This window comes from Penicillium alfredii (assembly GCF_028826965.1).
Source record: "Penicillium alfredii strain IBT 34128 chromosome Unknown utg000004l_segment0_segment0, whole genome shotgun sequence".
NCBI lineage: Eukaryota > Fungi > Ascomycota > Eurotiomycetes > Eurotiales > Aspergillaceae > Penicillium > Penicillium alfredii.
In genome coordinates this window covers 2,427,777-2,450,368 of record NW_026622701.1, presented here as the reverse complement: position 1 = coordinate 2,450,368, position 22,592 = coordinate 2,427,777, and the positions used below count along the sequence as shown (strand labels likewise).

General features: G+C 53.9%; 9 protein-coding genes across 9 annotated transcripts; 3 read left to right on the top strand and 6 right to left on the bottom strand.

Moving 5' to 3' along the window:
* Window positions 1-501: 501 nt before the first annotated feature.
* On the bottom strand, window positions 502-1,358 carry yaf9 (YEATS domain-containing protein YAF9; the record flags this gene model as incomplete). The annotated part of the gene is made up of 3 exons (XM_056653154.1): window positions 502-1,190; window positions 1,239-1,263; window positions 1,326-1,358. 3 exons carry the CDS (start codon window positions 1,356-1,358, stop codon window positions 502-504), a joined length of 747 nt encoding a protein of 248 aa, XP_056514221.1.
* A 248-nt stretch (window positions 1,359-1,606) lies between these two features.
* Window positions 1,607-2,654, top strand: horA (ubiquinone biosynthesis protein COQ11; the record flags this gene model as incomplete). The annotated part of the gene is made up of 4 exons (XM_056653153.1): window positions 1,607-1,652; window positions 1,714-1,768; window positions 1,825-2,165; window positions 2,233-2,654. The coding sequence occupies 4 exons, from the start codon at window positions 1,607-1,609 to the stop codon at window positions 2,652-2,654; spliced, it is 864 nt and encodes a 287-aa protein (XP_056514220.1).
* A 126-nt stretch (window positions 2,655-2,780) lies between these two features.
* On the bottom strand, window positions 2,781-3,749 carry NUU61_002570 (pre-mRNA-splicing factor SYF2; the record flags this gene model as incomplete). The annotated part of the gene is made up of 3 exons (XM_056653152.1): window positions 2,781-2,828; window positions 2,882-3,517; window positions 3,573-3,749. 3 exons carry the CDS (start codon window positions 3,747-3,749, stop codon window positions 2,781-2,783), a joined length of 861 nt encoding a protein of 286 aa, XP_056514219.1.
* A 259-nt stretch (window positions 3,750-4,008) lies between these two features.
* On the top strand, window positions 4,009-5,943 carry NUU61_002569 (uncharacterized protein; the record flags this gene model as incomplete). Its single annotated transcript, XM_056653151.1, has 1 exon — window positions 4,009-5,943. The coding sequence occupies one exon, from the start codon at window positions 4,009-4,011 to the stop codon at window positions 5,941-5,943; it is 1,935 nt and encodes a 644-aa protein (XP_056514218.1).
* A 2,495-nt stretch (window positions 5,944-8,438) lies between these two features.
* NUU61_002568 (velvet factor family protein) lies at window positions 8,439-10,096 on the top strand (the record flags this gene model as incomplete). Its single annotated transcript, XM_056653150.1, has 2 exons — window positions 8,439-8,857; window positions 9,157-10,096. 2 exons carry the CDS (start codon window positions 8,439-8,441, stop codon window positions 10,094-10,096), a joined length of 1,359 nt encoding a protein of 452 aa, XP_056514217.1.
* Window positions 10,097-10,620: 524 nt separating this feature from the next.
* On the bottom strand, window positions 10,621-12,240 carry NUU61_002567 (uncharacterized protein; the record flags this gene model as incomplete). The annotated part of the gene is made up of 2 exons (XM_056653149.1): window positions 10,621-11,684; window positions 11,748-12,240. The coding sequence occupies 2 exons, from the start codon at window positions 12,238-12,240 to the stop codon at window positions 10,621-10,623; spliced, it is 1,557 nt and encodes a 518-aa protein (XP_056514216.1).
* A 306-nt stretch (window positions 12,241-12,546) lies between these two features.
* Window positions 12,547-13,260, bottom strand: NUU61_002566 (mitochondrial 54S ribosomal protein bL12m; the record flags this gene model as incomplete). Its single annotated transcript, XM_056653148.1, has 2 exons — window positions 12,547-12,879; window positions 13,015-13,260. The coding sequence occupies 2 exons, from the start codon at window positions 13,258-13,260 to the stop codon at window positions 12,547-12,549; spliced, it is 579 nt and encodes a 192-aa protein (XP_056514215.1).
* A 403-nt stretch (window positions 13,261-13,663) lies between these two features.
* Window positions 13,664-17,621, bottom strand: NUU61_002565 (chaperonin-containing T-complex subunit CCT8; the record flags this gene model as incomplete). The annotated part of the gene is made up of 11 exons (XM_056653147.1): window positions 13,664-14,952; window positions 15,045-15,415; window positions 15,576-15,615; window positions 16,018-16,076; window positions 16,129-16,160; window positions 16,237-16,300; window positions 16,358-16,403; window positions 16,452-16,476; window positions 16,546-16,786; window positions 16,869-17,110; window positions 17,184-17,621. 11 exons carry the CDS (start codon window positions 17,619-17,621, stop codon window positions 13,664-13,666), a joined length of 2,847 nt encoding a protein of 948 aa, XP_056514214.1.
* A 640-nt stretch (window positions 17,622-18,261) lies between these two features.
* Window positions 18,262-21,410, bottom strand: NUU61_002564 (vWFA and PH domain-containing RING finger protein; the record flags this gene model as incomplete). Its single annotated transcript, XM_056653146.1, has 3 exons — window positions 18,262-20,362; window positions 20,424-21,099; window positions 21,155-21,410. The coding sequence occupies 3 exons, from the start codon at window positions 21,408-21,410 to the stop codon at window positions 18,262-18,264; spliced, it is 3,033 nt and encodes a 1,010-aa protein (XP_056514213.1).
* Window positions 21,411-22,592: the final 1,182 nt, after the last annotated feature.

Genomic DNA, 22,592 nt, shown 5'->3' with positions numbered 1-22,592 from the left:
CAATAAGTGTACTGCATCACATGGTCCGTTCCATATTTGTAGCCGGGAAATGTGTATCGGTGGTAGGTGTTATCACTTCACGACCTCCAACCACGCAAACCCATCAAGGCTGCGACTGGTGCTGTGGCCATGGGAAGCGGATCACGCGGTCTCGCGCCAGTCATTCGAATAATCTGACAGGTCATGTCGAAACTCAGGTGTCACCATGGACACCAGCAGTGAAATCAGGGTCTTCTGAGTGTAGACCATCGATGCAGCCTCGCTCATGGTATAGTGACACCGAAATAGCCCCTAGAAACAGGCGGAAGATGGCAATAGGACCACGGCTGCCTGGGGCTATGCAGCCCACTCCCGGCAGACCAGCTTCCGGGACATTTAGCAGAGAGGCAGTTGGTGCAGATCCGGAATGGATCGGGGCGCGTGCCCCTCGCAAGTTTATCCCGACGGGATCTTTGAAGGCATGCCACAACGGGCCTTCGCGAGATCGAAGGTAGAAAGTAATCATCTCTTCTTGGTCGTAGCAGGAACACCCTCACTTTCACGAAGCTCAGCCAAGGTCTTTTCGCGCGCAACCAAGCGTTCTTTTTCCTCTTTGATCATCTGCTCAACCGTTTTGGTCGCCTCGGCCATGCGATCGAGCTCCTTGTTCTCGGTCGTACGACTGTACGCATTTTTGGGGCCGTCATTCAATGGAATCTGCGCCGTTCGGCCCTGCCCGCCCTGTTTGGCATTCTTCCCCTTCCCTCTCGCCAACTGGCCTGCCGCAGAGCCTCCGGTGAGGACTTCGTAGAATGGCTCTACCGGCTCGTTGAAAAGGATCTCCTCATAGTTCTGGCTAACCACCACCTCGCGGCGCTCCTTCATTCCCTCAGCATCTGGCCCATACGGATGCAGTTTCAGGCTGTGCCACAGCGTCTGCGGCTTCTCGTTCGACTCGGGCACAAAGTAGAGTTTGATCTGGATCTCGAATTCTCCCCAGCCGGTCTCGACGACCTCGAATGGAGGCTGCTCGATCGTGCGTACGTTCTGCGCATACGTTTCGTGGAGCTTGAACTGGACCTTCTTCAGCCAGTAGGAGATGTCCTCGCCGTTGATGCCCTTGACAAACACGCGCCATTGGTGGGTGTGGTCGACAGGGGCATTGGCCGGCTTTTTCTCGGGGTCGAAGAGTTGCGCTTCGCTGCCAAAAACTGTGCTTGTCAGCTAAATATCTTCCACCTGATTTCTTGTCGACATACTGAATGGACGGAACACCGAAACGCCCTGCGAATTTGGCGGGTTAGTTTTGGTTGCATTGTGGTTTTCAAGGGGGTGGGCTCACTCACTCGGACGCGCTTGTTTCCAGTAGCAGATGGCATATTTTAGAGTCTTTTGTTGATTCTGTAATTTTCGAGGGGATTGAAGTGATGCAGAGGCGCAATGAATGAGGCGATTTGGTTGCGATAATCGTGAAAGGCATTCGAGGAACACGTGACCCAGTGACGGCATGCCATCGGAGCTACCAGCGGGACTCTTACGAGCTCAATGCTCCATTATATTTCACCCACCATTGGCCAAAATCAGAGACTTTCAGTTTCAATATCTGCAATTATCTGACTGTGGGAATATGACTGCCAAAAGACTAGTCGTCGCTGGAGGGAGTGGGTTCTTAGGTTTGTGACGCCACATTTGATACGGAATGCGATTGTCAGTGTTGCTAACTTGTTGTTTTAGGGTCTAGAATCTGTAAATCAGCAGCAACCAGGGGCTGGTCGGTCACGTCATTGAGGTACTCCTTTCTCGCCGAGACCCTTGACATGTTCAATATGCTTAGAACTCTTCTAGTCGATCCGGCGAGCCGCGGTGGGATGCAGTCACCGAGTCCCGAGATCGCCCCATCTGGGCAAGCTCGGTGGAGTGGGCGAGGGCTGATATTCTGAAGCCAGAGAGCTACAAGCCATTTTTGAACGGTGCCTCTGCTGTGGTTCATACCATGGGTATCCTGCTCGAGGCCGACTACAAGGGCGTGGTTCAAGGCCGGGAACCGGTTGTCAGTGGGCTACAACGCGCCTTTAGCTCGTCCAAGCTGGGGAGTCAGAACCCACTTTTGAGGAGCGAGGGCGAGGCACTAGAGCCCAAGGAAAAAGATGGACAATTGACTTATGAATTGATGAACCGAGATTCAGGTGCGTGCAAATGCGACAGAGCTAAAATGGTCATAGGCGAAAGCTAACACATTAATTCTTGAAATAGCTATTGCGCTGGCCCAGGAGTCTTCGACTGAGCATGTCCCAACCTTCGTCTACATTTCCGCCGCTGCAGGGGCACCAATTCTTCCGGCTCGGTATATCACCACCAAGAGAGAAGCAGAGGCAACCATCACAACAACGCTTCCTGATTTGCGAAGTATCTTCATGCGCCCGGGATTTATGTACGACTCCAGCAGGAAATTCACACTGCCAATCGCACTGGGCGGCTTCGTGGCCTCCGAGTTCAACACCCTCCTCGGGAACAAGCTTCAATTCCTCGGGTCTATGGCGGAAAAGCCCCTCAAGGTCGATGTTGTGGGTGAAGCAGTGGTCGAGGCACTGGAGGACGAGTCCACCAAGGGTGCAGTGGGAACAAAACAGATTGAAGCGTTGGCAACAAAGGCCTGGAGAAAAACAATGCTGTAGTTTGGCCGGTTTGTCGAGGGGTTTTTTCAGCAGCTGCAGGAATTTCCGCTCGCTGATGACCCAAGTCTTGTTCCTTTGGGTGACTTAAATATCCAATCCATGTACAATATTGTTTTCATAGTCGCATTAAATCATGGTTCCACGTTCGAAACTGTCCCGGATCTCGGTCGTGTACTAAACCAATGTCAGTGGGCATGCGACGGAATTGAGAGCACCAAGAAACGTACCTTGTTGTAGAACCGAGACAGTTTCTGGTTGAACTGCTTGTTCTTCTCGTTGATGTATGTCACGTCCGCCTCTTCGTCGCCGCGGCGCTCCTTGCGCTTCTTGAGGCGCACCTCCTCGGCCTTCTGGAGATCGCCCACCAGTCTGTCCACCGCCGCCCGGTCTGGTTTGTTGTCCGTGAAGCCGACCGTATCTGCAGTGGAATAGAAGCTGCCGTTTTTGTCGACCGCGATCATCTCTCCGTCGTTGGTCTCCACGATCTCCAGGTCACCATTGGCCGCAGCCCTTTCGATTGCAGCCATCTTTTCTTTCTCGTATCCTTCCAAATTTGGCTGCAGCTCTCTCATCTGTCTCTTGTACACCTTCCGGGCATCCTGAGTGTAGTCCTGGAATGCCACATCGTCCCGGTGACGTTGCTTCTTTTCCAAGCGCCTGTCCCATTTCTCGGACTCGTCCACGGTCCAGTCCCATGCGCGTTTGCGCTCAAAATCTTCACCAGCAGCTTCCGTATCCGCTTTGAGGAGGTTGTGCGACGCAAATGCATGTTTGCGCGACAGAGTATTCAGGAGTGCCGGGTCCGTAGCCAGACGCTGGGTTTCGGCTGCAGTCTCTTTCAGGTTGCGCTCGGCGCCGGATTTCTATGGCCGAGTCAGTAATGCGACACGGGACCAAATCGGTTCTTGAACCACTTACTGCTCTGGCTTGCAGGGCTTTAAACCTTGCCTGCCTTTCGCTCGCCTTTGAAGCTGCATCGCTCTCTTTCTCGTTCACATTTTGTTCGGATGAGTCTTGAGTTTCTGTTTGCTCTTCGGGGCGTTCTGTGCTGGCCTCATCTTTCGTCGCATGCTCAGAACTTCTGGTACGAGGCATTTTTGGTCTGTATTAAATAATTTCCCACAGCAAGTCAAGGATTTGTGGTGATTTGGATGCTCGTGAGGGTGATGAAAGAGACAGAGAAGTTGGTGGAGGCTGAATCGAAAGTCAGGAATGACCTCCGCCTCACCGCCATATTCACCGCTCTCCCATCTGCCGGACGACCCCGGACTGTCAGGCCCCTTATCGCCTTGTTTATCTCCCCCATCTCCACTCTCAAGAACTGGACTGAACTCCAAAGCTCTCTCTGTTCATAATGGGGAGATTGCATTCTCGATCTCTACTGCAACTTAGACAACAATGCAGGACCCATTGTCTAGCTACACCATCTGTCCGCAATCTCTACACACGGGGCCATACTTTCCGGAAACAGTCTCCGCACGACCCATCGCCTTCGGAATTGCTTCGATTTACCCTGACAGGGTCCCCAGAGCCATTGCATGGGTCTCAGCCCAATTCATCTTTGCGTGAAAGGTTGTATGAGCTTTTCAATCGTGATTGGCCATCGAACAGCCCGCCCACTGCTCTGTGGACATCTCTTAAAGGTGTTTCTCCGGGGCGTCAGCAAGAATTGGAGAGAGGACTCGATGAGAGAATAGGTGATCTACCAACGCTGAGAAGTGCCATTGAGAGGCGAGTGGTCGATGCCCCAGGGGCTGAGCTCTTACAGAACAACGATTGCGAGGAACTGTACCGGATTCTGCAACGTTGTCAACGGCAAGCCTCATTAGCGGAGATCCTCTCGACGTTGAATGATGTTGCCGCAAGGCTTGTCCGTCTCGACCTTTCGATTCAGCCTCAAATATACGAACTTGGCATGTATTATGCAATGCTAGATCTTTCAGCTCCGGCTCTCAAACACTTCCTTAATGGCCACCACGCTTTGGGTTTTCCACCAATCAGCCCGTTTGCGAGCACTCGGATGGTTCAGGCCTGTGTTGATGCTCTTGATGCAATGGCTTTTGAGAGCCCAGATTATGATCCAGAACCCATACTCATGGAGATTACGGGAGAGGGAGACCCCTATCCGCAAGATCGACCCAGATTACACGATGTCCTGAGTTGTCTGCGCAACCCAAGAGGTTACTTCTACTTACTTGGAAAACTCCAAGGTGATGAAACACTTTTTGCCACATGGGATAAATTCCTGGAGAGTTTTGACTGCAAATCTAAGGCAGCCTGCTTCTCTTCCTATGGTGTTGTGGAGGCCCTTGTTCAGAGCGGTCGTCCAGAAACAGCTTCCAAGTTCCTCGAAGACATTTCTCAGCGCTGTGGGGATAATCTACCTTCAATTGCAAGGTTTCGAGAACTACCGGTTCTACTCAATGATCCCATTGTGGGTGAGGCGTTACCCGACTTGGTCAGGGGCGATGACTATCTCAGGTTGCTTGAGACTAGCTTACATGACATGGAACTGAGGATGGGCATTCGATGGGAGTCGGATCAAGAGGCTCATGTCGGTCTTGCCTCTGAAGTACCGTGGGAAACCTTCGAGGACCACCCATTGTTCACGATGGATGGCGAATCGGCTGGATATGAGCATCCAGCCCGCCTTCATTTCGAGCTTCAAACTTATGGTCGTTCCAAGTCACCAGTGGACTTGGGTCGGATCGTGGATCTGTTGAATGATGGCGAGGCAACCTCGATCAGCGTGAATCCCATGCTCGACTTTAACATGCGTCGGATAGAGGCCTTTCGCACAAAGCACCCGTCTCTCGAATTTCGCTGCACGTTCGAGCATTCGCCAATCGAATTCACCGACAGTCGGCTCCCAACTTTGCACGACTCGTCGTGGTGCTGGACTCCATCCACTCTTGGCTTGATTCGGGCTCGCTTGATCATAAATGGCATCCCCCAGATGGGAAGGCACTGTCTACATCTTATGCAACTGGGCTCTATGGATATGCGATCCGGACCCGACCAACCATGGCAACCATCTGGATATATTGTGACCTGGGACCGCCAATTCGGCGGTATGCTTGGTGTGTATGTTGGGAAGGGCCATGGAGTTGTCAATCGCGGACCAGTGCCACCGGATGCGCCCTTTGGAGCTTTGATGCATCTGCTGCCGTCAGAGACCGGCCGTGGTAGGGCATCCGGTCGCGACAGGCGCCCAACCTTCCAATCTGGGCGGGTATATGATGGACCATATTATTTGGATGTTGATCCCAGCCGAGACCTTGTCTTGTGATTATGAACGCGCTTGGCTCGGGTATGAAGTAGAATTCTGGGACTCATGCGAATACTCTGCAGGTGCAGGGAACTTTGAAGACATGAACGACCTAAGGGACGATCTTGCATGTAAATAGGGAATTGTACATAGTTGACCCTGGTTTTTTTTTTTTTTTTTTTTTTTTTGGCCAGCATTGCAGCATGCCAGGGATGAACACCCGAGAGTCTGGGAAGAGGGACACTTCTCTTCTGCACCTGACTGCTCCATCCCAAACTGGTACTCTACATGTCCATCGCTTCTTGCCAACGGGGATTTTCCCTGGTAGCAACGTCTCGGGATCGTCGTGATCAGCAGTTTGTCTGGATTTTCATCCCTGCCAGGATCTTCTGGGTCTCTGGGTCTCTGGGTCCTCGCTATCGCCCTGATTCCCACGACACGCACTGAGCTGGCTGTTTCCACCGGTCCTTGAGCCAAGGCATCGGGTCACGTCATCCCAGGATCGACGGTAAGGATGGGAACAACGTTCAATTGCCACAGTATGGGGCGCACAGCGTCACCGGAATTCTTCTCAGTACTTCGCTCTGCACGGCAAGCCGTTCGCAGGCCGTTCATCAGATAATCCTCTGCTCGCGAACCATGAGCACATGGAACCGCCCAGTGCCTTGGGATGCAGCTCTGCACTAGGCTGAAGCAGTGGAGCGCTCCGCAAGGGCTCAGCGCAGCCACGACGCTTTATCGATGGAGCCGAGCAGCTCCCAACAAATGAGCACTCGATGCTTTCCAACACTGGCAAGTGACGACAGCCATGGGTGGCTCACCCCCTTGACAGGCTCCACTGGTGCTTTCCAGGGTTTCGCCCCTCTGGTCCGTGCAAAGCAAACTCAAACAGCAACTTGACAAGGCTTGTCTCCATGAACTGGCACGTCTCTCAATGACTCGCCGCTGGGGCCTCTGTTGAAATCTTGAAAGTGATTCGCGTATTTCAAATCCACCATCTCTGCTTTGCTGCTTTGAGAACCAGAACCTAAACAAATAAGGAACATCTGTCGCTACATTACCTGCCAAATCCTGCCGAGATCCACCGGAGGACCGAAAATAGGACCTGCCATGCAACGGCGCTGAAATTCCTGGTAAGCTGACTTGTTCCAACAGGTCCGCACGGAGCTTGACTGGGGCCGACTAGCAGAGAGCCCACTCTCGAGGGACCACTTTGACGCAGTTCCCAAGATCCGCTCTGTGGGGTCAGAGCAGATCGTCCAAAGGGGAGGAGAAACGCTTGCCAAGCAAATAGCCACTCCCCAATCACCAGTGGCAGTCTCGCAGACCCATCGCGGTGCTGGCTGTGATTCGAACCGGGAGACACCAGCTCAGCCCGTCCAAGGGTCGGTCAGCATCCGACAGATCGACGGTTGCCCCCGTTCGTTACACAACTTCCAGGGAAGTAAACCAACACCCCTAAGAAAGAGAAGCCCTCGCATGGGATGCCAATAGCAGAGTCCCACAATTGACCGGCTTTCTATCCGACCGACCCTTTGACTGTCTCTTTCAAGACTTCGGAAAGCCTCGGGGCGAGGCATCAGTTCTCTCTGTCAGGAACGCGATCTAGTTCGACCATGTCCACACGCACATTGGCAATGGAGACACATCCACACACACCCACACCACTTGCACACACACAGACCTCCTTTCTCGTGGCAAATTCATGTCCTCTCGGCCCGTCCCCCCGGCTCTTCCCTTTTTTTTTTTCATTGTTCATCGGTGGGCACAGCACCAATGGTAGCCCATGGCCAGATGGGGTTCTGCTCCAAAAACATTCTATAATTTTTGATTTTTTTTCCCCTCCATCTCTGTTGTTCCCACTATTCCCACCTCCCCCGTTCCCTGTCATATTCATTTTTTTCAAGTGATTGGACAGCTCGGGGAGGCCGGGAGGGAGAAACCCCAACTGCCCGTGGACATCATTCTCGAAGGGACTCTGCACCGCTGCACCGAACAGAAGAAACAACAGGGAAAAAAAGAAATATATCCCCCGTTTCAGGCAGGTATAGATCCATTCCCTCGGGTCGACTTCTGGCGTCATGGGGAGTTGACTTTGCCAGCGAGTTATCAGATGCCTCTTGACCGCAGGCAGATCCAGGATATGCATTTCAATGTTGACGTGTTTCTTCGGCATACTCTTCTCCATTGACATACATGTTTAAACTATCCATCTGAGGCATCCAGCCCCGATTGCTCGTGCTTTGCCTGACCGCTTCGTGGGTCGCATCTAATGCCTGCGAGCTAAAAAATACGGATACAAAAAACAAACAAATAATAATTTTTTTTTTTTTAAAAAAAAAAAACAGGCAAAAAAGAAAAAAAAAACCCCCAAGAGACAAAACTTCCCCCACTCCCCTTCTCAAAAGACAACAGTTTCTCCACACCGGCAATTCCTGACTATACAACGGGCAGTTCTCCATTCAACAAAGAGCTGGCAGAGGGCCCGCACGGGTCCCAGTTGCGATTTGGCATAGATGTCGAGGCCGCCGTCGCAGCAATGGGGACATCCCACGCCAGACAGGCCGTACCTCGACCCGGCCTCCCGTTCCCATCCCAGCGGCCCGATGCCCATGCCCTATCAGCCCTATCCGCCTCATGAGCCGCGACATTTCGGACAACTCGCCTTCGATCGTCCCGTGCTAGCCTCACCACCGGGCCCCAGGTTGCCAGCCCCGGGCCAGTTTGCCGACCCCGGCGCCGACCCCAGATACCTACTCGCCTCCGACAATGCCTACATGGCTCGTCCTGCCATGCCGCCCCAGTCGCTTCCGCTACGATCCCACCACCGTGGTGGTGCCCCTGCTGATCCGCGCACCTACTCTGGCCAGCTCGACGATGGCTGGAGTTCGTTGTTCGGCCATGGCCGCGGTTATGATGCCCCCCCAGGCCGGACGTACGACCTGGAGTCCCAGTAAAGTCCCTTTCTTTTTGTCCGTTGTCCTTGTGTCGATTTGATCTATTCCTCTATCTGTCAGTCGTCCAGTGCCCTGGCGCGATGTTTCTTTTTTTTTTTTTTTTCTTGTAATGATGTTCGAGCGTGCTTCTCTTTCCCTCCCTCTCTCCAGGATACACATGGAGCTTCAATCCATGTATGTCCTGGTTTGGGAAGAACTCGCACGAACAAGGGAGACATCGGCACAAGACATAACAAAATGAGCTGGGTCTGACACCTCAGAAACACCATGTACACAGGCACAGCAGCAGCTCGACGACAATACCCAGCCCCGTCCACTCAGAAACCAGCGCCGCCGCCGCAGCATATGCGCGCAACCCAGCAGCACCCAGCACGCCGCAAGACCCCCCAACCCCGAAAACGCGCACCGCCAGCTCGCGTGTCCCGCACGGCTTCGACAAGCTCCTACACCACGACTCGGACTCACTCCCAGCGCTATCACCCAGGCCACCACCGCGGCGCTCCGCCCCAGAAGACCGGTACCGACTCCACGTACGGCAGCAGCCCCTAGCGGCACGAGCCTGCGGCGCGGGAGACCGAGACCGGCGGCCCGTCGACCCACCGCCCATCGTCCAGATCCTGCTCGAGGACTTCGATTCACACTCGCAGGACGACCACGACCTCCTCCAGAACCCGCGCCTGACCGTCGGCTGTCTCCTCTTCCCCGTCGAGGCGTCGTCGCCCTGGTCGCAGCCCTCGGACGCCGACCCGCGCGACCCAGACGACGCCTTCTCCACGCCCCTCTTGTCCGGCAAGGCGTTCATGTCCCCGTTCTTCGTGGACGCAGATCCGGACCCCAACTCGGCTCCTATTCACCCCGTCTCGGGTGCCGATGACCCTGCGAGTCCTGCGGGCCAGCCACCATCCTACCCGCATCCCAAGCGTGCGTCGCTTCTCCATCAGCCTGCTACGTTCTTTATCTTTGCGGATCTGTCGATTCGCTCGGCTGGGCTGTATCGGCTACAGTTCCGGTTGATGGACTGGGGCTCCGTCGAGGATACGGGCCATGAGATGCCCATTCTCTCGGAGGCTTGGTCTGATCCCTTTCGCGTGTACCCGGCCAAAGATTTCCCGGGCTTGCAGGATTCTTCGATTCTGGCTGAGGGGTTGAAGGAGCTGGGGTTTGTGGAGCTGAAGACGAGAGGGAAAGGGAAGGGCAAGGGTAGAAAGAGATGGTGACATCTCTCTCTCGCTCTCTCTTTCTCTCCACTTGTCATTTCTTTTGTTTGTTTTTCTTGGTATGATCTCATTCCTCATTGTATTCGGTTGGTCTGTTTGGGTCGATTTTATTTTTGGTATTCTGTTGGGCTGCGCTTGGGGTTGGGGACAAGATGAAAACTGGATTCCACTGTGGATTGAACCGGGGCGTTACTTTGTTTTCTTCTTTTCTTTTGTTTAACTGTCTCTCTCCTTTCCATGACGAGGTGAGATGGGACTTGGTGGTGCATGACCGGCTGTGGTGGCATCATGTTCTCTTTAGATATCCAGCATGGTTGGTGGCGGACGGAACGGCGAGAGTAGAACTCGAAAGGTCTTTATCAAAGAAAAACCACAGGGAACGGTTGGGGTAAAAAAAGCATATTCACAATAAATATACAAGGTATATAGAACACAGAATAAAGATGGTATGAGTACAGACAGTAGGCGTTATTCAGAGAAGACAACAATCTTCAACTTCGAAAGAGATAGACAGAGAGAGATATTTAATCCAAATTCAATAGATCCCGAGTAAAAGGAGATTTAAGGTTAGGCTCATGCCATCTCTGCTTCATCTGCGTCATCCTTCTCGTCCAGAGTCGCGCATACTCTTCGGCATGCCACGAGTCCTCACCCGGTTTCAGGCGTTGAATATCTCCTGGTTTCTTCTCCGCCATCTCGAGCAAGTGCAGTCCGGTTTCCAGGTCGCCGTCCTCGCGCATCAGAAACGCCAGGATCAACGCTGCTTTGGCATTTTTGTGTGCGTAGGCCAGTTCATACCAGTCGACAGCGAGCTTGCGATAATTCTCGCGGGGCATGGATTGGTTGAAATATGAGGAAGCCCAGCCAGTCATCGATTTGAGGGTTGCCATGACAAGATTGGGGCCGCTGGACTGCTCGTCGGCTTTATTGCTTTGGCTCTTCGGTGGAGGTGTGCCGGCTTTTCGCTCGGCGCGGGTGGGATAGTATCCCAGGGCGGTTGCCAGGTAGAAGTTGGCTAGAAACAGGCAGGGGTTTGCCAGGCCGGTCGTCGCAGCCTTGGTCATATACTCCTCGTACGCTTCCATGTCACCCTGGACGCGCATCATGGTGGCTTGTTCTGCTAATGCCTGGCCCTCTTGGTACGTCATCGCCGCCGTACGAATAGCCTTTTGCATGGCCTCGCCGTTGCCTTCTAACCCTGTACAAGTGGCATATAATCTCCAGGGAGAGATCAGCCGCCCGCCCAGTGTAATGTCCTCCCACGAGGTGGGCGCACGCTGGGTTGAAGAACAATAGGGAAGAACATGTTCCTTGAGGAGGCTAGCTGCCTCTGCGGGCCGGCCGCGCGCAAGGAGAATCTCCGCCTGTAGCAACATGGCGGGCGGGAATTTGCTTTCGGTGGCCATCTTCTTGATCTCGTCCGTCCACTCCGTGTGGGGAGGGACTTTGATGTGGTCCATGTTTCTTTTAGTGATAATAATAAGAGGGATGCGCGCTTTCGCCATCGCGCAGGACGATGTGACCCATTCCCAGAAGGGCCGGTCATCGTGAGACACAATATGACCAAGCCGGTAGACCGCATCCACGTCTATTGTTAATCAAGTTAGTCAATTGACCCTTCACGGAAACAGATTCTATCCCCATCACTTACCAGAAGAGATCGCCCGGATCGCTTGCGCATTCGGCAGAGCCCGATGTGAAGCTACGACCAATTTTGTCCCCACTTCCTTGAATTTCTGGAAGTTGATTCCCTTCGGCACCTGGTTTCCACTGAGAGCAAGGCGGAAAAGAGGCGTTGCATTCTGTAGGAATTCCTTGAGATGCTCTTCGTGGCTGTCTGACAGGAGGTGCAAATAGAAGCCATTCTTGTCCATTGGCCCCGCCGGTGTTTCCCACGCATTATAGGTGACCTGATTTTGTGCCCGCATGGCAGCAGGAGATCTCGCTCCTGGACCCCGCCAGGGTCGAGGTTGAGTACTGTGAAATGATTGTTTTGTTGTCGGGGCGGTTTGGTTGTTGGGCGGGTGTGTTTTTCGCGCTGAGAGGCGGGTCGTCGCGCTCGAGCTAAGGAGAGTGGGAGGTGCTGGTGAGAGGGATTGATGAGGTCTCAGCCATGACAGAAGAGAGCCGGGTGGCCTCGACATGGCGTGGTGGGGGAGAGAGAAAGGCGAGAGAGGGAGTTGAGGTTGAGGTGAAAAAGTGCGGAGCGGAGCTTATCCGCATCGACGGTGCTAGGAGCGCACATCACATCGTCAATACCAAGCTTCCTACAATTTACAACAATCTACAAAGCAAAACCAGAAAACAAAAGTCCCAAGTCTTATGCTCAAATGCATCGATTAAATCAAACGAGCCCTCTATACCAGACGGGCTCTTAACACAATGCGTATAATGTACAGTACATTTGCCCATCTCTCCCTCCATCATCTCTTGCTCTCTTTCGAACAGTTTTACTCCATGGTCGCCTTCGCGCCAAGTCCCTTGAGCGTCTCAATAATCTTCTCCGCCTCCTCCTTGGGCACCGACTCCTTCATGACCTTAGGCACGGCCTCGACGAACTTCTTGCTGTCCACCAGCGACAGACCGAGCAGGGTCTTGATCTCCTTGATGACCTTGGGCTTAGAAGCCGCCTCGAACGAGTCCAGTTTCAAGTTGAACAGTGTCTTCTCGGCCGCCGCGGGCGCGGCCTCTTCCTCCTCCACTGGTGCGGCGGCACCGGGGGCTCCGGCGCCGGGGGCCATGGCGAAGCCGCCCACAGGCATGTCGGGGATGTTCAAGCGGGTCTGTCGACGGAATTATGCGTAAGTCAATTGTTCTTACGGGAAAGCATTGAGGTATATCGATAGCCATGCAAGTGCGTATATGTTCCCCAATCATCGGCAAGTCATGGATAAAAAAGAAAAAAGTAGATCACATACCTTGAGAGTAGACACCAGGTCCGCCGTCTCCAGCAGCGTCAATTGGCTGATCTGATCAACAATTGGCGCGATCTTCGGGTTCGCCGGAGCGGCAGCTGCTTCGGTCGACTCCCATCGCCGGCTGCTGGGCGTGCTGCGGGCTGTGGGCAGATATGTAGCGGAGGTCGCGATGCGCAGGGAGGACGGGCGGACAGAGCCGGAGAAGTGTCTGCAGCAGCGGGCTGCAGCTTGGACGGGGAGGGCCATGGCGATGGAATTGAGTATGAAACTCGAAAACGCGAGGGAGAATTAGTTGATGGAGGGGAGGGAAGTCGAAGGGACAGCTTAACCGCGATCTCGCGAGCAAAAAGAACGAGTTTCGGGGAAAATCTACGCGTCACGTGGTGTATTAGATAAGCGAGTTTCGATGCCCATTTGGGAAGAACAAATACATCCATAGATTGAGACTCAAATGATCCAAAACCCATTGGAATAAGATATCAAATCAAGTATAAAGCAGCTTTAGACACTCTTGTAGTGATATTCTACAATAAAAGGGGGGAATCAAGCCCAGAAACCTTGTATTATACTCAGCTGTACACACCACAGATTTTTTCTTTTCGTGAGATTCGTCGTATGGAGATCTATCACCGTGCTCACGGTCTACCGCTTAATCCTCATCCCAGTTGGGGTTCGGTCCCGGCGGTTTCGGCCCACCAGCCTGGCGAGCGACGATGATCTGGTCGACGCCAAGTACCGTCCGAGCAGCCTCGCTGGCCAGCCGGATGGCCCAGCTCTTGGACGCCATCAAGTCCAAAATGCCCTCCTCGACGGCATCCAGCGTACCGGCCGAGGAGCCGACCTCAAGATCAACACCCGTAGTCCAGTAGGGCTCCTCCTCGTCAGACGAGCTACCCTCCTCTTCCTCTCCGGAGGATTCGGACTGGCCGTTGGCCGTGGTGGTGCGGTGGTGCGCGGTGTACAGGCGGGAGAGCACCTCGGTGGCATCCAGACCAGCAGACTCGGCCAGCGTGCGCGGGATGACTTCGAAAGCCTCGGCGTACTTTCGGATGGCATGTTGCGGCAGGCCCGGGGTCTTGTCGGCGAAGTTGGAAATGCGCTCGACGAGCTGGATCTCGGTGGCACCGGCGCCGGGCACCAAGCGCGGGTCCTTGGTGATGGCCTTGACCACGTTCACGCCGTCGTCAATGGCGCGCTCGACATCTTCCAGGTGGTTCTGCGTAGCACCGCGCAGCACGATGGTCGCCGTGCGAGTCACAGCGTTGGCATCCTCCTGTCGGAAAACGGTGACACGATCTCCACCAATCTCGGTCGTCTCAACCACATCCACGGCGCCCATCTCGTCCGGCATGGGAGCGCCCAGGCGGGCCAGCGGCGTCGCACCGACCACGCGGCACAGACGACGAAGCTCGAACTTGGAAAGAATCTTGACCACCAAGATGTTAAACCGGTTGAGGTAATGCATGGCCAGTTCGCCGACAGTGGAACCTGCCACGACCACACGGAGTCCGGAGTCGTAGAGCTCCTTGATCGCAGTTTCCAGACGCTCCTCCTCGCCCTTGGTGTAGTCGACCATCTCCTGTGCGTTTTTCAAGAGTACCGTGCCCTTGGTCTCGGTCTGGCTGACGTCGATGGGGCAGCTGAATACGCCCACCTTGGCCTTGCGGGCCTGCTTGACAATTCCATCCGGCTCCCGGCCGAACACCATACCCTTGATCACCCGAGACTGCTCCAGGCTGCCACCCATGATCTTGACGACCCGCACATTGTCGACGTTGAAGTTGAGGGGGTTCTTCGGCAGCACCGCGAGCACTGCCTCCGCAACCAGATTCGCCAGGATATCCTCCGTACCAGACTGCTTGCTCGCCACGACCGTCCGCAGAGCCTTGCTGAGCTCCGTCTGCGACCGCATCTCCTGGAGCCGGTCGACTTCGAGTTCTATCAAAAACCAAGCTGTCAGTCAACACCATCCCACACTGTGCAGCTGGGGGGAAAAGAGAAAAAGAAAGGGGGAAAAAAAAGAAACATACCCTCTAGAACCTTCAAAGCAAAGTTCGAAGCCTTTTCATATCCCTGCACAATATCACTCGTCTTCAACCCCAAGCGAATCAACTCCTCCGCCTTCTTAAGCAGCTCGCCCGCCAGCACAATAACCAGGTTAGTACCGTCCCCCATCTCCGCATCCTGCTGCTGGCTCGCCATAACGAGCAGCTTCGCCGCGGGATGCACGACATCGAGCTCGCGCAGGATAGTGGCGGCATCCGAGGTTAGAATCATCTTCTGCAGGTGGTTGATGACGATCTTGTTGCGGCCGTACGGGCCCAGCGAGGTCTGCACGGTCTGCGAGATGGCCTGGCAGGCCTCGATGTTGCGGATGACGGCTCCATCTTCGGCGTCGTGGCTGTATTTTCAGAAAAAGACACATGTTAGTCAATTGATTCATGGCCAGTCTTCCCCCTTCCTCTTTTTCCCGCTATGGTTCAGGGGGAGAGATCCAGATAAGGAGGCGTAGTTTGCGGTGGGGGATGGAGTCCGCTGCCTTCGTTTTTATTCCCACTCACCTCTGGTACCCAGGCTTGAAGAGACCCGCTTGCGAGGGCCCTGGGATAGATAGCGACATGGTCAAAGGTCGCGTCCGAGATTGGAGGCGACGTAATATGAAGGTGTTGATGTAGAAGGGGGGAGATTGGGCTGCTGTGCCGGGGAATTTTTGGAGCTGTGGTGGGTTTGCTCTGTTTGCACGAGGGGGGAGCCCACCAGTTGACTCCCCCTCGAACTTGAACATACAGGGAAATTTAGAATATATTACAGGTATTTCAACGGGTGATTATCTATTTGATACGAATAATTACAAATAATTACACTACTTCCCTCTCTTGGCCTCCCATCACTCCCAATTATGCGACTCATGCGCGCTATATGCATCCTGGAAAGCGGGCACTGCGCAGGAATAAGATCAGCAACCCGGCGTCGAAGGGCGAAGAACTCTTGTAAGAGACTTACTTATAAAGCCCAAGGCTTCACACCCACTGTCTTGGTAGATTGCCATGGCCTTGAGCATCCTGTGCAGTGGATTAGCAACCAGTCAAACCGGGCGGAAATATGTCATCTTACCAGCCTCGAATGGCCTCAAGACGGTTGTACGTCTACAGCGGTGTCAGTGGCATGTCTTTTGAAAGTATGCCTACCAAGGTAGGTATTTGCGGTGCTCTGGGATCTTACCGCTGGGTGGGTGGACATAAATTGAGGCGGGGCTTGTTTTTCTCGTTCTTGCATCCGGGCCCAGCTAGGACACAATCAGCAGACACTCGAAGATATCCACGGCTCTTATAGATCCACTTACAAATCTGCGGCGGCCTCGGGGTTGTAGCATGCCTTGGACATCATCGCTAGTGATTGTCAATTCATATCCATGAGTCATCAGCGATCGTACATACTCAGTCCCATGCTATCTGCTTCGGCCTGTACACTCAAGTTAGAACCATTGAACGAACAACAAGTTGTGTGTCAGGCGACAGGAGCAAGGCTGACCTCTTGGATTCGCGAATTCGGCAATTTGTATAGTATGTCCATAAACAACGAGGGGAATTCCCCCGAAATATCAAACAGGAACGAGATGAGATATATCGCTGCGAGACTCAAAAAGCGGTGGCTCATACGCTCGCCGTAATGGTGGGCGATGACATGTGCAATCTCATGTCCCAGGACGGCGGCTACTCCGTGCATATCTCTGCACATGGGCATGATACCGGTATACACAAAGACTTGACCACTGAAAAAGAAAAGTCAGTAGCCATATATATCGGAGTACTCAAGGCCCGAGTTCTCAATAGGACCAGGTTAATCAAGCTTACCCAGGAAGCACAAAAGCATTGGCAGTGTTGTCGTCGTTGATAACATGGACTTTCCACTCGGCGCCCTCGATGCGTGCTTGTGGAATCAACCGCTGCAGTACTCCATCAATCGCCTCTGTCAATGGATGGTCGTCTGGGAGTAGTCGGCCGCGATTCTCATCAAGTATCTCTTGGTAGATTTCAGCGCCCATCATAAGCTCCCGTCTGTGGGAGATGCAGTTGAACCGTCGCCGGCCGGTCATCTGGTAGTCCCAAAATTGTCAGAGCAAAAGAGCCAACCATGGCACATTGCGCATCCAGCCAGGTCATACTCACCTCGACTTCATCCGTGTTGTATAGATAAAGACCCGAAGCGATAACCCCAACCACTAGATAGTGCTCCGGTTTTGCATTTCGCAAGAACCGGAAGAGCAATGTTGTGACTCCTGTGCCCGCGAAACGGTTATACTGATTTCGGTAGTAGTGGAAGCGTTGGCCAGAGGAGAATGGCCGGCGGCTCGCTGGGAGGTTTTTGGTGAAGGTGGACGCGGGAGGGCCTCGATAAGCACATTTGTGTGGCCGAAGTCGTAGAGGCTCTTTTATGGAAGACAAGCCGGTGGCCCATCGCGAAAACGGTCGAGAGGCTGGCGTTTGGGGTGCGAGCGATAGTCGAGGGTCTATCGGAGTATGGAGACAAGCAGGATGCGCCTGCTTCAATCGCCACAGAGGGGAGCGCACACTGTGGAAAATTTGCATATTCGGCTGGCTCAGCATTGTCAGGGGCAACTTGGCATTGAGGGGGCCCGAGTTCGAGTGACCCTGAAGCTGTTTGAGTGAAGCTGTTCAACTCCGAGCCCGTGCGTCCACGTGATGTTGTATTTGTATGGCCTCACCCTTATCGCCAAATGTATACACAAAGGATAACAAGAAGCATTCCACTTAAATAGTCCTATCCCATAATCAACAAATGATAGCAGCAATTACCCAGTAAGAGATTTTCGAGTTTCAATATAAGCAGTAACTTCATCACGTTGAGCAGTAAATTAGGCAAAGGTTATCAACAAAGTCCAGAGTCATGACAGTATTTTCAGAAATTCAAGTAAAAATAGAAGGATATAAAACCCATCCCACCCAGCACACCATATTCAAGACGGAGCAATTAAATAGAAACAGATGTATGTCCAGAAAGGTACAAAATCCAAATGGAAACACATCAAACCAAAGCCTCTGGTATCATGCCGCGCAAGTCATGGTGGGAACAAAATGGTATCATAGGAAATAGATGAAAAAAAAAATAATAAAAAAATAAGGGAGAAAGAGGGAGCAAAATCACTCAGCCGACTCCACGGATAAGTTTGCATAAGCCCAAAATGCACACAAAAGCAAGAAGAAAAAAAAATAAGTGACGTGTCGTTTATTCTTCGGTCAGTGCATCGTCTCCGGTCTCCCGCCAGTCCTTGGATCGCTCCGTCAACCTGCGGACACCGCTGACACGCTGTGCCCAGTGGGCTTCAGACGGGGTGCGGTAGGTGTACGCCCGCTGCGACGAGATAACGCCAATGCTCTGCAGCACAGCTTTGCGGGAATCACGGCCAAACACCGCCGGGTGGTTGATCCACTCCAGGGAAGATTCCAGGTCGGCATTGAGAGCAATCATTGTCTCGGCATCCACCGCAGACGCCGGCGTGATGGTCGCCGTGTCTGATGCGGAGGAAGACTGGCTCTCAGCAAAGGTTGAGGACTTGGGGGAGGATGAGTTCGGAGTGTCAGTACGACTCCCCGGCTCGCTGTGGTTCGAGGACCGGGGAGCTCCCGGAGGCAGAGGGGGTAGACCGCCCTTGCCGAGACCCTTGAGAATGCTACGGGTCTCGTTGAGGAGATGCTGTGCGCGGTCATGCTGCCCCCGAGACACGAGAGTGAGCGCTCGAGTCAACATATCCGAGGTCAGCAGCTCCATGCGACGCTGCACAATCGAGGGGTGAGGGGGAATCGGAGGCGTCATCGGACGCTGGTTCTTGGCCTTGGGGTTCGGCGGCAACATGGTAATAGCAAGGAGCGACGGACGGGGCGAGTGGGTCAAGTGACCATCGCGAAGAAGGTCGCCATATGTGAGGTCGGCCTGGATCAATGGGATCTCTTCGACGCTGAGCACCCGCTGCTCGTCCCCATCGGCCCCACCGCCGAGGGCCTCCAGCCCCGAAACCAGGCTTTCCCATGGGTCCTGAGGCATGTTCTCCTGCGTGGCATTGTCTGGCTGGATAACAAGCTGCACGAGGACATCGCGTTTGTCTCCGAATCGCAGATCTCCCAACGCAGCCTCGGCATCTCTCCCAGTGGCACGCTTGGTTGTGTGTAGGGCACCACTGATTTTGACGAATTTGGCCGGCGATCCTTCTGGCAGGCGGAGCTTGAGCTTGACGTTTTGGTGGGAGGTCGTTTGTAAAGAACCCAAGCAGCCGGCGACACACTCCCGCAGCATCATCCAGTCCTTCACGTACAGATAGGAGCCTTTGGTTCTAGTAGACAGCTCGATCATCGTGTCCGGCTTGTGAGTCAGGCCCAGGCCAAACGAGTGAATGCTGACCTTGGCAGCCTCAGCGCGGGACACCACGAAATCCACGCTTTCTGGATCCGAGATGGACGAGTCGCTGATCAAAAGGATTGTCGACACAGGGTTGTTGAACTTGCGCTGCATCAGAAGATCCATCGCCACGTTGGCCCCTTCGACCACGTCGGCGCGGAGGCTCTTTTGTCCTACTGGCCGAATGGAATCCAGGACCTTGTTCCATCCAGCCCAGGACTTGGTGGTCATGCCCACCAGAGGCACTCCTCCACCACTTGAACCAAAAGTGACCATCCCCATCCGGTCCCGAGGTCCCAAATTCTGCACAAGGAATTTGAGGGCATCACGCAAAAGAGTGATCTTAAGCCCCTGCATGGACGAAGACACGGGAATAACCACGACGATGTCGAGGGGGATGTGAACCGTGTTGATCGAAGGGGTTTCCATGTCCGGGTTGGTGTAATCGGTGATGGCCGTGTTGTTCGATTTGCCAGCACCGTAGGAAGAATTGAGGGACGCTTGTCGTTGGATTCGGCTGTTTCGGTAGTCCTCGTCCTCGGCACCCGAATTATCCAAGTCATAGTCATTGGGGCGCGGTAGATTCTCCACCGGGTGCAAGTCCATCAGGGCACGGCGCCACACCTCCAACTGGCTGCGACTCTGGAAGCGAAGGTAGAAGCAAGGGAGTTCGTTGACGGAAAGATTCAACGAAAGAACGGGTTCCTCGGTTTCCGGCTCGATCGATTTCAAATGTTTCTTGATGAGGATCGATCCCTTGAGCGTGCAGCGCGGAGGTTTGCGCTTCCCTGTTTCGTCGTACTGGTTCGGATCGGCGTTCCTCTTCTCCTTGACACATATGAGCATTTCTGCGAACAAATAGCATTCCAGCTCCTGCCAGGACTCCCGATCCTTGCCCACGCGCATCTGTCCGTGCAGGCGTAGCTTGCCAAACCTGCGGTATCGTCAGCGTGGGGTCCCTCAGAAGAAGACAAAAGTGAGAATATCATACGTACCGTTGAAACTCGAGACCATGCCAATTATCGACGCGGTCCCTCAGTTCCTCGGCAATTTCATCCAGATTTTCCGTCGGCTCGTACTGAATGGACCGCGCATCCTGTGCGACGAACGGCGGCGGGTAAAGATCCTCCGGTTGCGACTGTCCAGCAGACCCGTGCCGCAGATCCTCGGCGTCGGGACGCCAGTTGCCTTCCGGCACCTCGACCGTAATCAGACATGTGAGTGACTGTTGCTGGCGGGACCGGTTCATGGTGGGAAACTCGCTTCGCACGGTCACGATGGGCGCGGGGATGGGATTCTTTGTGACTCCCGGACGAGGACTCAGGTCCGACTCCATGGCTTGCACATCGTAATCATGTCGCCGACCGCTGCCGGGGTGCTGGCCCTCCTGGTAGTCACCCGACGACCCGGCCGCACTGCCGTTGCGCGAGTGTGGTTGGCGTTGCGAGCTGGCCGTCAACCGTTCGACGCGCTCTCGTTGACTGCCGGCGTCGCGGCTGTCTCGGTGAGCATAAGGTGGCTCCCGAGAGGTGTATCGGCTGGCCGTGTCACTCGGTGGCCGTCGGGTCGTTTGCTGCTCCCATGGGGTGGTTGGGGTCGCGGCCGTTATGCCACTCCGCATCGTGGCGGTATCATTCATCGTCACCGAACGAACAATATTGCTTATTTTTTCTGCCGTGCGATCGCGTCAGTGCCGTCCACCTTTCGTCCACGCAGCGCAACATACCGATGTCCAAAATATTTCCACCCCGACTCGTGTCCAAGGCCAGCGGCGCATTGCACGTGGGGCAATACTGCGATTCAAATTCCCGGATAAACTCATAAAAACAGGCCTCGTGGGACACATGACTGCATGAGAATTGCAAGACTCGTTCACCCCGCAGGGTATGCTCCAGCGGTTCCTCGCACACAGCGCATTCGCTCCCGACAAAGGTCCTCTCCCTCCGAGTGCGGGACCGGTCAACCTCCATGGGACCGGTCATATCTCTACCCGATCTCGAGCTAAAGGAGACTCGGGATCGGTTGGAGTGAAAGGCTTGCCTGGAATCCGGATGTGCGGAATGCGGGGGGTCCGCGAGTGTGGGAGGGGCTCGTGGCGGAGCGATATCAGTATGGTTCGAGAGACTGCTTCCGGGTCGGTCTCCTGAGCGAGTAAAGGAACGAAAGGAACGGAGGGTCGAGCGAGATGGCGAGTCCGGGCGTGATTGAAATTCTGGACGTCTGCAGTTAGCGACGTAGAGGAGTTGCGAACGAGGCTGAGAGCTGAGGCTGGACGAGTAGCCTGGCCATCCAGGATACCAGGATACGTGGACAGAAATGCAAATAAAAGAGAATAAAAGAAAAGACACGCACACACACACACACACACACACACGCAAGACAAAGAAAGAAGGGAGAAAAGAAAAAGAAAGAAAGAAAGAAAGAAAAGAAGACAGCCAGTGGGAGTCAGGGGACCGGGGGGCGGGTTTTAGATGTTGACACGACGCCATATGCATCTAGAACAACCGCCTCACAGTCGCAGATCTAAATGCAAGAACCGAGAATCTCATCAAAGAAAAGGAACTTACTCGAAGTGTTGTATTTCTTCCGAAAGCGTCCTAGAAAACCGATCTCAGGGAGGTGATTGGAATCAGATTTGGAATCCGATCTGGGCGACAGATGTTTCCACATGGAGATTCTCCCATTCGAACAAAGAAAGACACGGTGGGGGCTTAAAAAGGAGAGGAGAGAGAGAGAGGAGAAGGGTCCGAAAGTTTAGCAGAGTCACTACTATGTGTAAATGGTAAATGGTAAAATAATCCAATCGGGGCGAGAGAGAGAGGGGGCGAGATGGACAAGCAGAGGGGAAGAAGATCGCACTAGTTTGGAGGATCGCAGGGGGGGGATATAGTGGTATAGAGAGTACAATTGTAGTGTATCCATGGGATGCGTAGGGGGGAAGCTGAGAAGGGAGGATTAATTACCAGCCTGACTAGCCAACGCGTGAATTTGGAGAAAACATACGCGGGCAAAAAAAAAAAAAAAAAAAAAAAAAGATTGTTGCCACTAGAGGAATTAGAGGAATGGCGAACCATGGGAAAAGGGAACAGGGAACAAGTTGGATGGGGTTACGTGGGTCAAAGGCCCCCTGAACTCGAGATCTTGTGAACTGTGAATTGTCTAGT